Source organism: Polyodon spathula, unplaced genomic scaffold (genome assembly GCF_017654505.1).
Source record: "Polyodon spathula isolate WHYD16114869_AA unplaced genomic scaffold, ASM1765450v1 scaffolds_825, whole genome shotgun sequence".
In the NCBI taxonomy this organism is placed as follows: Eukaryota; Metazoa; Chordata; class Actinopteri; order Acipenseriformes; family Polyodontidae; genus Polyodon; species Polyodon spathula.
Genome location: NW_024472312.1, coordinates 300,273 through 316,149, shown reverse-complemented (window position 1 = coordinate 316,149; position 15,877 = coordinate 300,273). Strand labels below are relative to the sequence as shown.

The 15,877-nt window shown below is 40.9% G+C and overlaps 2 protein-coding genes across 7 annotated transcripts in view; one reads left to right on the top strand and one right to left on the bottom strand.

The window, feature by feature from the left end:
• The first annotated feature begins 1,990 nt into the window (after positions 1–1,990).
• On the top strand, positions 1,991–5,140 carry LOC121309012 (testis-expressed protein 49-like). Its single transcript, XM_041241849.1, has 4 exons — positions 1,991–2,205; positions 3,411–3,536; positions 4,162–4,306; positions 4,995–5,140. Exons 1-4 carry the CDS (start codon positions 2,118–2,120, stop codon positions 5,041–5,043), a joined length of 408 nt encoding a protein of 135 aa, XP_041097783.1. The 5' UTR covers positions 1,991–2,117; the 3' UTR covers positions 5,044–5,140.
• A 4,441-nt stretch (positions 5,141–9,581) lies between these two features.
• adcy6a (adenylate cyclase 6a) overlaps positions 9,582–15,877 on the bottom strand; it is a 72,525-nt gene continuing 66,229 nt past the window's right edge. For all 6 annotated transcript variants that reach the window (XM_041241845.1, XM_041241846.1, XM_041241843.1 and 3 more), the window contains 5 exons: positions 15,514–15,646; positions 14,546–14,809; positions 13,620–13,824; positions 12,836–12,960; positions 9,582–11,185 (listed from right to left, as the gene is read on the bottom strand). In XM_041241845.1, the coding sequence (XP_041097779.1) occupies positions 11,057–11,185; positions 12,836–12,960; positions 13,620–13,824; positions 14,546–14,809; positions 15,514–15,646 (856 nt within the window). In that variant the 3' untranslated portion in view covers positions 9,582–11,056. The remainder of the gene's footprint in view (positions 11,186–12,835; positions 12,961–13,619; positions 13,825–14,545; positions 14,810–15,513; positions 15,647–15,877) is intronic.

Sequence of the window (15,877 nt, the reverse complement as noted above, 5' to 3'; positions counted from 1 at the left end):
CAAAGGGACATTTGGATAGGCAAAGTACAAATAGGCAATTTGTATACAGTTTGTGTGTAATAGTACACCACAGCAGTGGGTCAGCCTGGATCATATCTAGAGCTGTCCTTCCACCGAGGTCAGGTTTCAAGCTATAACTAGCAGAATTTATAGGACTGCTTGGCTATATATATATATATATATATAGTATTCATTATGGTTAAGGGTATATGGCATATTTTTTCCCCAAATTAATTATCTGCTGCCTTGAAATGTTTTTGGATTTATTGTGCAACGCTGTTCGATAATGGATGACAAGACGGAGAAAGACACTGTGTGGAAACACTTGTAGAAATTAGATACATATTTTACCTGTTATATATGTTACAGAAAGTGCAGTTTACAAATAAAATGTTAACTCGTATAATAATTATTGTTTAAGAAAATTTTAGTGGCGTTCTAGCGGCTAATTAATTAAAGGTCAGTCAGACTCTATTATACTCGCATTACCTGGATACGCATGCATTTTTAATACAATGCTCGTTCGAGATCCCGTATTGGTTGTCTCACCTCATACAGGCGTACAGTGCAGCCTGAAGCCTGCCTGACTAGAGGGAGCACCCTTTCTCTCAGGGGGTGAGGAAACAGTTCAGTCTCTATGCCTCAAGCTTGCCCTGGACTGGAGGGAGCACCCTTTCTCTTAGGGGGTGAGGGAGCAGTTCAGTCTCCATGCCTGAAGCCTGCCTGACTAGAGGGAGCACCCTTTCTCTCAGGGGGTGAGGAAACAGTTCAGTCTCTATGCCTCAAGCTTGCCCTGGACTGGAGGGAGCACCCTTTCTCTTAGGGGGGTGAGGGAGCAGTTCAGTCTCCATGCCTCAAGCCTGCCCTGGACTGGAGGGAGCACCCTTTCTCTTAGGGGGTGAGGGAGCAGTTCAGTCTCTATGCCTCAAGCTTGCCCTGGACTGGAGGGAGCACCCTTTCTCTTAGGGGGTGAGGGAGCAGTTCAGTCTCTATGCCTCAAGCCTGCCTGACTAGAGGGAGCACCCTTTCTCTTAGGGGGTGAGGGAGCAGTTCAGTCTCCATGCCTCAAGCCTGCCCTGGACTGGAGGGAGCACCCTTTCTCTTAGGGGGTGAGGGAGCAGTTCAGTCTCTATGCCTCAAGCTTGCCCTGGACTGGAGGGAGCACCCTTTCTCTTAGGGGGTGAGGGAGCAGTTCAGTCTCCATGCCTGAAGCCTGCCTGACTAGAGGGAGCACCCTTTCTTTCAGGGGGCGAGGGAGCAGTTCAGTCTCTATGCCTCAAACAACGAATGCACACAGATGTTTACCTTTGAGATATGCTATTGTTGAAAGAGTTGAGGGATGGGCGGAGTGAAAAAAAAAAATTGGCGAGTTGCTTTTGTCTTCATTTGACAAACATTTAATAAAATAACAGCACATATTTAAGAATTAAAGACAAACAGTAAGACTATGGAAAATTACACAGAGCGGTATGTAATTCAATATGTTAACGTAATATTATTTAGTCTGTTAATTGGAAGCAGCATTGATTAATTCTGTATGGGATGCAAAACGTTTGGCTGCAGCGCTACTACAACACTGCAGTAAATATTATAGCGCCGAAAAAAAAGCTTTTTTGCTGCCACCTGCTGGCCAGTGTTAACATGACAGATTTCTTATTTTTTAAAATTCAGTTTTTCACAATTATATTCAATGTACTTACTGTACGTCATGAGCAACCAGACGGGTTTGTATACATCGATTCAGCTATGGGCCAGATAACAGTGCTATTAACAGAGATATCATTATTCTTGTTGTTGCTTTATAGTTCTGCTCTTTTTGAGCCAGATAATAATAATAATAATAATAATAATAATAATAATAATAATAGTAATAATAATTTAATATGCATTAAAAATATTGATCCCTGAACATATTCTGAAACTGAGAAGCGATCGAGCAATGAGATTGGTCGGCGAAGACGTCAGTCAAATGGCTTCTGTTGTCTGGGTAACGATGTAAACTAAAAACGCCCCTCGCCGAAATCCCGGCCCAGTCTCTGAATGAGGCATTAGCACCGAACTGGTCGTTATATTTGTAATTTTTATTATTTTTTTTTTTCCTCCTGGTATCAACAACAATGTCCTTTTTCGGAATCACGTGTTTGGGCTACCAGGACCCTTTCAAATCCAGGATTTTACAATCGTGGGGAGGAGTGCCTTACAGAGGTAACACGAAAACAGATTAGCCGTCAAGATCTGCAGCGATTATCGCTTTAAAGAGCCGATTCTGTGCGATTTCGAGTTACTGTTACACACACACACACGCTGCATTGCAGTACCGCAAATCCTAGAGGAAATATCCAGAAATATGTACAGATTACAATCGCGTTTATGCTTAAAAATGTTCTAGGAAAAGGAAACTGTTACTGTTTGAGACGCAGTTGCGTGTTATTTTTAAAGGGAGGCTGTAAAAAGTTATTAAGGTAAGATATCTATTAAAAACAGGAGGCTACAAGTAAAACCTTCACCACGGTCATTTTTCCCCCGATTTCACCATACACTACCGTTGCTGGATAGAAATGACATACTGTGTGTTTCAGCGTAGTTAACACAGCCCCCGCTTTCTTGCTGCTTGTCTGTGGTCCATGCACAGCTGTTAAAACGAGCAATACCCGCAGTCCACTTTCTTCTCCACTTCTGAAGCTAAGAAACGAACACAAAGTTTCAAGTTTCACGTTTCTGGCATCGACCGAGAGGCTGAAGACGAAACTTTGCGCTGCTTCCTCGTAACCTGATCCCTCCGTGTGTTCTGGTTGAAACCAGGTGGCACACAATACAAGGCACTTTGGTCCACAAGTAAACATTTATGGATAGCATTTTTGTTTTATAGATCGTAAAAACCTTGAACCGTGAACTTTTACAGAATGTCTTCATAGGTATATATAGTATAATATATATATATATATAATATATATATATTATATATATATATAATATAGAAATGCGCTCCCGTTTTTTCTTTTTGACAGTTTTTTTTTTAACCACAAATTTCTTTGTCGTGTGGTGTTTAAAAACATGAAAATTTACATATATTCCGGATTTTAAAATATGTCGTTGAGCAGTCCACTTTCTTCTAGAGAACAGGAAAACGGTTTTTGTTGTACCTGATACTCACACACACACAGAGAGAGAGAGAATAATTCTGGCATGTCAGACAAACAGCTCTTCCGGTGACTCCTGCTGTACCCGTGTACCCTATAGCAAAGGTACCAGGAGGCGTCAGTCTATCTGCCCAGTTGCATTTGAAATGCCCTGAATTAAGGTAGCAAAACAAACGAAGCCCCTTTTCTTGCTAATCTTACAATATGAATCGGGGTGGGCCCACACTGTCTCATATCTAATTTGGCTCTTCTTTTCACGTTTATTTCAAGGTGATGAGAAAGGGGAAGGTTCAGATTCCAAACTGCCTCCGATCCACAGGACAAGCAGCGCAGCACTGCACAAAGGAAGCCAGAAACAATACAATGAGATGGTCAAACGAGTCCACATGCCGAACTGTAAGTACAATGAACTTTATAGGACTGATCTAGGTTTTATATACACTGCCTGGCCACTTTATTAGAACCCGTCTAGCCGCTTGCTGTGGAGTGTGTTCTCCAGGGGGCCGGCTTTTCAGAGCCTGTAATCCCGGGTAACAGTGATGTGGATTTTGTAATCCTATATTTTGTGATCGAGATTGTTTTTTGATCTGATTTTTCAGAAAATATCACCGCTGGATTACATGGATCCAGATTACAAATAATTACGGTTGCAAATCCATTTTACAAAGTCTGGATCTCTGTTATTCAGAGTACACATTTTGAAAAACTGTTCCCTGGTATGTCCCTTGAGCACTCTCCACGCGTGCTATATCAGGCTGCAGGTCAAGCCCACACAGCAATGCTGCACTTGCACCCTGACGGTCGTGGCTCATTTCGAGACCCATACACCGAATTGTGCACCTGTGGTTTGAGGAGCATGACGCAGGCTTCAGGCAAACAATCCCTGGATCTCATAGATGAACAAAGAGGACCGAGGATCAGGAGGCAGAGAGCTTGTAGAGAAAGCAGTAAACTTGACTCTCATTGAAAAGAAAGCGCCACAAAGGAAAAGCCTTCGAAACAGAAACGTTCCTCTTCACAGCTCCCAATCAGATTTATCGAGTGCCCCTGACCAGTGGCCAGCAGTACGGCTGGTGGATGCCTAGAGCAAACCAGACTGCCATAGAGAAGACCGAGCCCTGGACACAGATCACACGGCAGCCCAGGCTAAACAGCGAGATGACCAGGTAGAGTACAGACTGCACTGCCCTTCCCAGTCCTGTATCGCTTCAAGGGTGCATTGGGGTTTTAAGGACAAGGGTCTATTATTGACGCCCATGAATGTAATATTAACTATGAAGGTTGCTTCAGCTTCAGTGGAACTAAACCAGGTTCGAGTATGTTAATCGAGCCATACTTTGATGGGGATATAGGAATGTCCCACATCTTTAGAATGCTCATCCCATTGTGATGTCACAATTCACGCTTGATACCAGTGATGTCACACTACCATGCTTCCCCATTTATATAGCAACCATTACTGCTGAAGCAACAAGCTGATTGTAACATTTTTAACCAAGGTCAAATAAAATCAGACCAAAAAAAAGACCTTTCTTTCACTCAACGTTGCTGCTGAAAAATGCCCCCCACAAACTAGCTGCTTGATAAGTTTCACCAAAGTTTTGTATCTGAAAACAAAACTACATTTTCACAACAGTTTGGTCCACGTTTATGAAGTTTCCTAACTTTTCATCGCTGTATAGTCATGTTTGAAGTCAAGTATGCCTCTCTTAGCCACTGCATAGATTAATTACCAGTGAGTATTAACTGTATAGTATAATCTAATGCAGTGCAGTTTCATGCAATACCTGGTGCAGGTAACAAGCAGCGATTCAGCTGTGATCAGATTACACGTCATTGTCTTTCTTTTGACAGGTTTGTGGACCAAATGACGTTGACGAGCCGAGAATTCAGCTTATTCTGAACAGTCTTTGATAAAGACTAAGCTTTGTGCAGCGGTCAGTGCCTCGCCATACATAAACAGACGTGATCCAACTAAATTAAAGACCATTGAAAACCTTGAAATCAAGTGCCGTTATTCAACCGCTAGGCCATCTCTCCAAAAAAAAAAAAATAGCTTTTGAAAATCCTTTTGTAAATAAAATCTTTCACAAACATACACAGCTGCTTTTTTCTTTACATTCCAGGTGGGAGGGACTGAAGGCTAGTTAAAGTAATAACTCCGTAAGTGGATCGCTTGTATTAGCTACTAAAACGTGCAGTTTTGAAAGAAACACATTCATTTTTATAACAGGATATCTGGTACTACTTTAGGTGTGTCATTATTTAATACATTTTAAATCTCAATCGTCATAACGACAGTGGAATCCCTAGAGATTTGGTCTTAAGCAGCACTGTAAAGCTGGCCTGTGTAGTGTGTGTGTGATCATTTGTTTAGTAATTGTCACAGTTTCCTGCTCGAAAAGAAGCACATGTTCTGTTATACCTGTGCCCAACAACAGGCTTCATGCACAAGGAAATCCATCCGAGTGCCGTCGATTCTGAATGTGTTTCTGAACGTGCAGAGTTTACAGGACAGACAGTTGGGTACGGAAGAATCAATGCTTCATAACCCAGCTGAATCCCATTAAAAGCTATATAAGATGCACTGCCTGACTACTTAATTAGGACCTGTCTGCATCATTGGATTTGGCATGGTCCTGAATTAGAGATGGCAAAGAGGTTGATTCAGTGACGTGATCCATGCAGCATTGTATAGCTAGCATAGTTCAGAATCACAGCGTAACCACGCAACAGTCCTGCACTTGTATCCTGAGGGCTACTTCCAAGACAAGAGCACACCAGTGTTACCCAGTGTGAAAGCAATGGTAAAAACACAGATGCGTTCTTCAAGTAAATACAACCATTTCAGCATTGAATACGATTTATATTCACAAATAGTAAATGTACAAAATATAGCGTTTTGCAGATCATAAGTGTTCATTGTTATTATTATTATTACAAATTGGCAAAATTACAAAAAGCAAAAGCATTTTGCAGAATATTTACAAGTCATCATACCACTGCAGTAGAAGTCTTAATTAAATAGTGTTTTTTTTTTCTTTGTTTGTTTGTTTTTTGTTTACTAAATACAATATTCAAGCATGGTTTAGTCTATTTCACTAGTTTCCAGCCCGGACTGTGAGGAGGGAAGGGGGTGAGGTTTTGAAAAGTATAAATATAAACTACAGAAAAAGGGCTTGCAATTAAATATTTCATACATTAAAAAGTCACACAGATAGTGAATATACAGTCTGACATTCGTTCCGTTACCCAGTTTGCCTTTCCCTGGCTTTGAGCTTGTCTAGATAATCTTTAATGCCTGACTGATCAGCTTTCCTCACTCCACTCAAATGATGTGACAAAATATTACATTATCCACAAATTCCCAATGAATTCCAGTAACACACATGCCTTGGGAATAGCTGCCATTCCATTAAGATTCCTACATTAGTTTGACTACCATCTATTTAGCTGTACTTTCAAATTTAAAGGCAAAACAATTGCTTTCCATTTTATTTTATAAGGGGTTGCTGAGCTAGCAAACGCAGGCCCAGAGTTTGTAATCGCCTTCTCATGGGGACGGCACAGTGTTATACACTGCCAAGCTGGTAGCCACTGTGATTTAGAAGGCACTGCACTTAAACATCTATCAGTTCTTTGGGTATTTAACACATTTGTAGCTCCCCAGTTGTATAGAGTAATTGTGGGCTGAATATTACTGCAAGCCAGGGGTGTCCAATCCTGATCCTGGAGGGCCATCATTCCACTCCAGGTTTAACAGGTAAAATGAGATAATGGACTTCTTCAGGGTCTGGATGGAGTTTTAATTAACCGATTTAGGACAGGGTTGGAACAAAGACCAGGAGTGGTTTCCCAACTTGGGCCACTCCTGCTGTAAGCAGTACTTTTAGTTAAAAAGCAGGTACTTACATTTTTTTGGAGCATTTTTAACTGGCTACCTCCCCGTTATTTTAACTGTCTCTTTAACTATATTGTTATGATAACTTGCTCTCATTTTGTTGACCGCAAAAGTTAAGTCTACCTCTAACTGTTCATTCTACAACTATACCTCTTCAGATGCTTTTATGACTCTTCAATCTTCAGTGATGAAGAAGCTTTGTAGTCGGTGTGAAATTTCACTGCTGACTGCGGGCGCTTCTAGCTTGACTGTCCTCAAAATAGGACGCTGGGAGTTTATGTTGTAAATCATTTTTTGAACACTTTCAGAATGGTAGCGTATTCAGAATGTATCAAAGTATATAAATACAGTTGAAAAGAAAAATATGTGGTACTTAATGAGCTATTACAGTGTTAAGGCGCTATTTAGATCTGCCACTGTTAGGATCAATAAAATAGACCCACAGTGCTGTGTTAAAATAGCAATGCAGGGATTAACACTGTCTGGGACACACACACACACACAAACTGGGATGAATAGGCTGAGAACCAGCTCTGTAGATCATTGTGAGTTTATCTTCAGTTACAATGTTTCAGATTTGGCACTAAAATACAGTAAACAGTGATGGGACAAAATGCACAAAACCATCAAAGAATCAGAGGTGATCTTGGGATTAAATAATTCAAAACAGATTACAAAGAAGATGATACAACCATATTGAGGAAGGGGGAAAGGGAACAAACTTAAAAGATTTTAAAAAGGCCACATTAAGAACAGGTGAAATATCAGTTATCTGATCAGCTTAGAATCACTTTGTTCCATAACCTTATCACATCCCGAAGGTTTAACAGTAGAGCCGTCGTGGAGCTCTCTAGTATGCCTGCTCTCTGAGTACACCAGAGGGTAACCACTAACCTGTCCCTCCTGCAACACTATGAAACCCTACATATAACAAATGTGTTTATTCCTACATCCTCTGGGGGCAGGGTTGCAGTGGGGGGGACAGGTTACTGGTTACACTCTGGTGTACCAGCTGAACTTTGAGATATGTTTGAGAGCTCCATTGAAACCACAGTAATGCTTTAAGCTTTCTCAAAAGTCACTTATATACAAAGTGATTCTAAACAACAAGAATAATCCATTATTCAGCTAGAACATTTCCTACTTGTAACACGTTCTTTACTGTTTATGTGGACATATATAGGAACATGGTTATGGTTTTCCTACGCTTAAAAAAAAAAAAAAGATTGTATGATGAACTTAAAACTCCATCAAAAAAAAACAAATGGCTTCTTTTTTCCAGCAGAAAGGCAATCAAATTGATAATACTTACAAGAAGTGATGGATCTGCACTTGAAGCCTGAAGGACCATTCTGATAAAAAGCAAAGTGTTGAATCAGTGTGCAAAGAATCCAGTGTGACCAACGACACTCAACACCTACTACTGCTGCTCACACCTTAGTGCACACCAGTGTGCAGCCTAAAACTGCAAAGCTATTGCAAAAACTGCAGCATGGAATTAGCCTAACCTTGTTCGTCCTGTTGCCCAGTATGTCCACTATACAGCAATTGCAGATGCAGCCTATTTTAATGTTGTAGTTTGTCTTTGAAATGATAAAACACTAGGTGGCCATTTTGCTATAGAATTCTTTTCTACAGCCACAAATGATTATTATAATTTTGTTTACCTGATCAAAGGTAAAAATGACCTACGTAAAAACGTACATCAGATTCGTTTTTGTTTAACAAAACTACAACGATAAAACAGGCTGCTTAAGAAAGATACACAAACGAATGCCTTCATTATAAAGGGGTACAATGTTACAGTACTTTCTTAAAACAGAGTATTAATAAATAAAATATTATATATATATATATATATATATATATATATATATATATATATATATATATATATATATATATATATAGTATTAGATAATACTCTCAATTTCTCAACCTCACGTTCAAAAGGTATTCTGGCTGAGATGTGGAAATCATCTCTTTAAAGAATACCCTCACTGATGTGCCTAAGAAAAGCATTCAAATAGGTAATACTTGTGGAATCATTTTTCTGCATTCTCATTTTAAGATGTCACTGGAATCGTATTCTCTTAAGTTACATTGCGTTCATAAAAATATTAAATAAATCTTCCCAATCTTTACTGTGTAAAAACCCATGCTAACCCAGGCTTTATAATGTTCTTACCTCTTATTAGCATGAGCAATATTACCGCCAGTTCTGTTTCTGTTGAATGTGTTTTGATACTTGTATTTATAATGATTTGGAATAGGCAAGTATCGCCACTGCTACCCAGTACCTGGTGTCTTTGTGTTGTAGTTCAGATTCAACCCAGTGGACTAGAGATCTGTAATCACTCCTACTGTGAGGAGTGTACAGTATTTGCACAGACAGAATCGACATTAAAAACTAAAAGATATCCGGCATAATAGAAAGGGGGCCTTTTATTAAGATGTCTGTTAAAGCTAATAAAAGATAAGAATAGATAAGAATAGATTTCAAAAGCATTGCTAGCACTGCTGTAGCTGGACAGTTTGTATATAACCCCAGTGTCTCGCTCAGCTTTGTGGTTTTAGTTTTGTGGGAACACCCCCCCCCCCCCAATGGATTCATCTGATAAAAGATTTACAAATTGATTTTATACACTGAAGCCAGGCACTTCCTAAAATGTACAGACTTTATACAATTAAACACAAACCGGGACCGCAGTTTTAGTGTTTGTTTACTCTGGCACTTTGTAACAGAAGTGGGAAAAGTTCAATTCAGGATTTGGGGAAAAAAAAACAAAAAACAAAAATGACAACGCACGCACACAAAAAAATAATAAAAACCAAAATGAGGCAATTTTTTTTTTTTTTTTTTTTTTTTTTTTTTTTTTTTTTTTAAAGTGTCATGCTTTAGAGTTGGCAAGAGAGCAGTTCGTTGTATCATATAAACTTCACAGTGAAAATAATTTCGCCCCTTGTAGATTATAAAGCACAGTATTCAGTCATTATATATATATATTATAATTATAGTTTTCTTTAAAAAAAAGTATTTCTATAACAATTAGAAGGTTATATACTGTCTGGTACCATGGAAACATTAAGAATGCCTTTGTGTCTTCATTTCTGAAGGTTATTTATTTATTTATTTATTTTGTACCAAAAATACTTCTTTTAAAGAGAAGAAATGTCATTACTGTACATATAAACACACAATACGGTCTCCAATTTTGTTTACTTGCGCGTATATAATCCCGAAGACAGTGTCGTTTTAGGCCTTGGGCGTGCCGAACAAAAACAAAAGAAATGGAGCCCCAGGCTTTCATTTGGGCCTAGCAGGCCACACTGGCTTTGCAGTTAGTTTAAAGGCAAAGTTAAAAGTATTGGCTTGTTTTGTGTCTTTGACTTCCAAGACAATCAGAAAGAACAGATTGATGACTCATTTGATCTCCTCCGCTTCTGAATGAAGAAATGAGCCCTAAAATAGGAGAGCTAACTACTGTCGGTCACCAGTAGCTTCAGAAATGTACTGCAGTAGAAGGAAAACAGCTGAGGAACCCACACATAGCAAACCACTGAAGGGTTAAAATTACCACCAGGTGCCCATGTACTTGACAAAAAAAATAACCAGGCTTGGTTTTTCTTGTTCTTTGGTCAATGGTTTCAAAGAGGGTTTTTTCCCCGCACACTACAGAGAAAATAAATAATCCATGTTGACGAGAAGGAAAGCGAAGACTAAGTACCTGTGTTTGATTTTCTTCTGAACTGTAGCTTAACCGTTTCACAAAAGCTCCTTACAGCGACCCAACAGGGCCTTTCGTACTTACTTCCTTCAAATAACAGAAACCGGTTTACCAAAGCCTTCATCTTGTTTTAAAAAAAAAAAAAAAAACACAACAACATCATCATCAACAAATGTGTTTGCTTTTGTTCTCTGGAAATTCAGTTTGAGGTTCGACGAGGCCTTTATCCGTGTGATCTGTGAGTTTCTTCACCTCCATGGCTGCCTGCTCCTGCCCTCGGGTCGCTGCTAACTGCTCTGAGGCCCATCGTTCAGGAAATAGGTCATCATTTCTCCTTTGCCTTTGACCTTTACCACTCCCCGGCACTCCAGCTGGTAGCCTTTGCTAGCCAGGACCTGATACAAATCTGTCGTCACCTGTGGGCACAAGACAATGTTAAACAAGCCAGTATTCTCCACACACAGACCGCTAGTAAACGGAGGTGTTAAAGGACCCACTGCCTTGTTAACAAGTTATCCCTTATTATAAACCCGAAGGGTCTCTTCATGACGAGCACAGCAGTTATTATCCTTCGATAGATCCAACAGGTAACAGGATTTATGGGACTATCACACACTAGTCCTGTTCTGTTAGAGTCATGCTGGAGGATTAGTCCCCCCACAGCAGGGATTTCTGTCTGTCACTCTCCACTTCGCTAACTGAGCGAGCTCTACATCTGAGGCACCATGAACAGTCTGAGATGACAGTAGTGCTTTCTGCTTTAGACCCTCTATCCACTGATCATTCCCTTCCACACTTAGTGTTTCCGGGGTGCTGATATTTTTATCAGAGCGGAAAAAAAATCTTCCAGTCATCTTTTAAAACACCCCAGTGAGGAAGCCAATTGCCATTGATTGGTACTCGAATGCAAAGGTGAGGAAAGGACAACTTGTTTTGAAATCAGCACATTAATTAATGGGTTTTACTGAATACCTGCTGATCAATACTTCTTAAATACAATAGCGAGTGTAAGTAACGAGTTTCTGCATGCCCCTGAAAAAGATGTGACACCATCGTCTAAGAAATGGCACCACCATTCTCAAAGCTGCAGCCAAATTCAGGCGCAGTGGCAGCTTCCAGTCAGCAGATGGTACTCCTGCCTCGTCACTGAAACACAACAGGCAATTTTGTCTCTTATATAAAGGGATCATGTGAGATCCAAGCTTTAGTGCTGCAGACTGCAGTTCACACTTCCTCCAGGGATTTAGAACAAGCTGCATGCACAACAAAAAAAAAACACACACAGTGCGATATTCAAGCTGCCGTGTCAAACTGCCTTCAGTTTAAAAACACAAGGTCTAGGTTTTCTGCTTTCTGCAAGTTTTAAAATATCCAGCACTTGCATTGCCTTTCGTGAATAGAAAAAACTGGCAAGACACTCCGCCCACCAGTAGAGTTAATCTTATCAAGGGAGATTTTCAGATTTAGGCTGGTATTGTTTTATTCTTTTATACAGTGCTCAACACAAACAAAAAGCAGCCTACAGTGTGCAAAGAACCGCTATACCTCCAACCAACAGGCATTGTATTATACTGTACAAAGCCACTCCCCTAGGGAGCCCAGCCCCTTCTCTAGGTACTCCCCTAGGGAGCTCCACCCCTTCTCCAGCCACTCCCCTAGGGAGCTCCACCCCTTCTCTAGACACTCCCCTCGGGAGCTCCACCCCTTCTCTAGACACTCCCCTCGGGAGCTCCACCCCTTGTCTCTAGGCTCGGTAACCCGGGTAGCATGAGAGAGCTTATTTTATTTTTGAAGACAGTTTTATTAAGTCTGGTTAAAGCCTTCACCTATGCCTGTCAGTTTGTCAGTTACTTACGCCTGTATGCACACTCGCTGTAAGTTCTCACAAGACAACTAGGAAAGAGCGCTGTACACCCTTTCAATTGGTTAATAAACTCAGCTTGAAGACCGAACAGAGGCAGTTTGTCTCGTTGTTCAAGCGACTCAACAGCAATTCTTAACTGGGAAAAATTATCCTGAAGCTGGCAACTCCACTCCTTGTAAGGTTCCCAGTTAGAGGACAGTACCTGAATGCGATCTGGGACTCCAGTGCTGTCCATTCGACTGGCCACATTCACAGTGTTCCCCCATATATCATACTGGGGCTTCTTGGCTCCAATCACCCCGGCAACCACAGGCCCAATGTTCAACCCTAGCAACAGAAAGAAACACTTCACTGGGGGCAGGGGGGGTTTGGTTACCAGGCGGAGATTTACACACAAACCCCAGGCTTGCCAAGTGAAAACTGATCCCCTGAAATAACCAGGCCCCGCTTCTTGATTATTTCACTTTTAAATGAACAAATGAAGGCCTCCGTGAAGCCAGCACCTATCCCAGCTTCTGCTGCAGGATATCTATGCTATGTGTATGGACATGTGTGGGTGTATGTACTGTATGAATGTAGCGCCACAGTTGTATCAGTGCTGTTGTAACAGTATTTTTGTTAAATATCTTAAAATTTAATCACATGTCACTGTGTATAAGAAATATATAATGGGTTTTAATTAACTACAAACAGTTTGGCTGTTTTGGAAACGCGTTTGCGAAGAGAATGAGTAGTTTCATGTCTAAGATATGTTTATTACTGTATAGTGTGGCAATAACTCTATGTAACAACAGGGATGGAAATAAGACTCCTATTGCACAGCAGTTTCACCCATTCCAGGTTTTACTATGAGCTTGATTAGCCACAGTGTGTATAGATAACAAGCTCCGGATTGTGTCTAAAACCAGGAATGGATCAAACTGCTATGCAACGGGAGTCCATCCATGTGAATGAAGGATGTGACACAGCCTGTGAGAGGCTCATACCAATCTTCATCTGGAAGTTGTTGAAGGAATGCTCGTTGATGTACTTCATTTGCTCCATGAGTCTCATGGCATAGTCGGCCAGAGCAACGATGTGGGACTTGCCCTCTTTGTCGTACGTCGAGTCGTTGAGTCCCGAGGCTGCCATGTATGTGCTGCCGATGGTCTTGATTTTTTCCAGCTGACGGTATTTCTCCTCACTGATGATCTGGGGGGGGGAGTGAAACCAGCGATATGACTCAACCAATCACTGGCAGGATCAGATTAGAACATTAAACAGCAACAATGCTACAATGGAGGGGGCTACTGCTCTAGCCAAAGGTTTTGCTTCACTCTATAGGATTAACAAATTGTGCTTCAGAAAGTCAAATGAAACCCACTGAATAATGTTAACATACTGAATTACACATCGCTTTGTAGTTTTCCACGTACTTAACGAAAATCTGACATTCAGGAATCTATCATGAATTACTGCACTGGTATTATGGCTTCCGGCAGACTTTTGCAATATCACGTTGTAGTTTATTTGATTTCATGATGTTAAATAAAAGATCTAAATTATGTTCATGTCGTTTTTTTTTGTTTTTGTTTGTTTCTTGTTTAAATTATGTCTCTAGCTGATGCAAAACTTTTGGCAATCGCCGTGCATCATGCCAAGACAGATACCAACAAAATGAGTAATGCATGTTTTTTTTATAATTTTTTTTTATGAATTAAAAAGAAATATAGCATTCCCAAAAACTGTTCTGTTCAATTCAACAGCGCTACCTTTTCGTTTGAAGCTTTTCCCTCCATTTACACTCTGAAAGGATTAACACCCTTACTATCTGCTTGTCAGACTGGTATTAGAACGCTCCGGCGACTGGAATGCAGATGCGACTTTTCCGCAGCTCCACCAGGGGGCAGTGCTGGCCTCTAACTCTGGTTACCTCGTCGAAGTCAGCGATGATCTCGTTCAGCAGCCGCAGGCACTCCACGCCCTCGTTGTTGGCCTCCAGCTCCACGTAGAACTCGGAGAAGTTGCTGATGGAGGCGAACATGACGGCCACGCACTCGCAGGACTGGTAGTACAGCTCGTCGTTGCGCCGCTCGCGGGCCAGGAAGTGGGCGGCCACGTCCTTGGGCAGGATGTTGTGCAGCAGACGGCGGTTATAGGCCTGCAGCTCCTCCATCTCCTCCTTCTCCTCCGTCGCCTAGCAATAAGAGATTATCATCATCATCATCATTATTATTACTATTATTATTATTATTATTATGCATTGTTTTTCATTAAGTGCCCTTGTCTTTGGTTTAACTGTGTCTAAGGTCAATTATCTAGCAGGTAATGACCGACGTGTCGAACGTCAATGCTTAATTCTACAATGTGCCCAACAGCTTTGAAAACTACTGTGCTACATTTGTTTAAAAAGAAAGAAAACAACGTTCACCAAGTCCCCTCATCGATAGTGCTAGTTATGTGGTCATTCCGAGTTACCCTTATAAATGTTACAGCTGTATTTTCGCACAGTGTATTTGCAGCTTTTGCCGTGGCTATACTGTGCATTTACCACAGTTACCCTGTTTTGCCATGTTTATTAATATGCTTTCCCATACCTCGCTATTCTTTACCTTTCTATGCGCTACGATGCTTTCGCTATGCTGTATTACACGTTGCTATGCTTTTACTATGGGAAACTTTAATAAGGGTGTTCATATGAAGCTCAGTAAGGTGTGCTCCAAATACCTACAGCAGGATCAAATCAAGCAGAGAACTAACAACTTGCAATACGTTTCATCAAATCCTTTTACACTAGCTTGAGAAACGTGTATACTAAATAGCTTACCAGAGAACTGAACTGATAGTTAGACCAGCACAGCAGTGTATGTATCGGTCAGTGTCACCCCCTCAGTGGCGTACCTGCAGTTTCCACAGGAAGTCCAGGCGTGCGGTGGACTCCACCTGCTGGGCGTGTAGATACAGCGCCAGGACGAATACAGTCAGAACCACTGGGGTCATGAACTTCAGAGCCACCTTGGTACCAGCCACCTGACTGAGACACAGAGACCCACAGCGAGCCGTCAGCACCACCCCACATACATTATACCTGGATACTCCGGCAGTGCTGGAGCTAAAATAGAGATTTTCTTAAAACAAGAATTATTATACATAATCCTCTTTTATTTGTATGCTGAACTTCTAGTGGCACATATAACAGTATTTCAACAAAGTGCCTTTCTCCATCTTGTGATCACCTGACAGAATGAGAGAAGCAAGCTTTTTC

Excerpts from the sequence above, each read along its gene's own strand:
- LOC121309012 (XM_041241849.1), top strand. The coding sequence starts at position 2,118 with ATGTCCTTTTTCGGAATCACGTGTTTGGGCTACCAGGACCCTTTCAAA. Across the intron at positions 2,206-3,410 it reads GGGAGGAGTGCCTTACAGAG|GTGATGAGAAAGGGGAAGGT; the intron begins GTAACACGAAAA and ends GTTTATTTCAAG. Across the intron at positions 3,537-4,161 it reads ACGAGTCCACATGCCGAACT|CTCCCAATCAGATTTATCGA; the intron begins GTAAGTACAATG and ends TCCTCTTCACAG.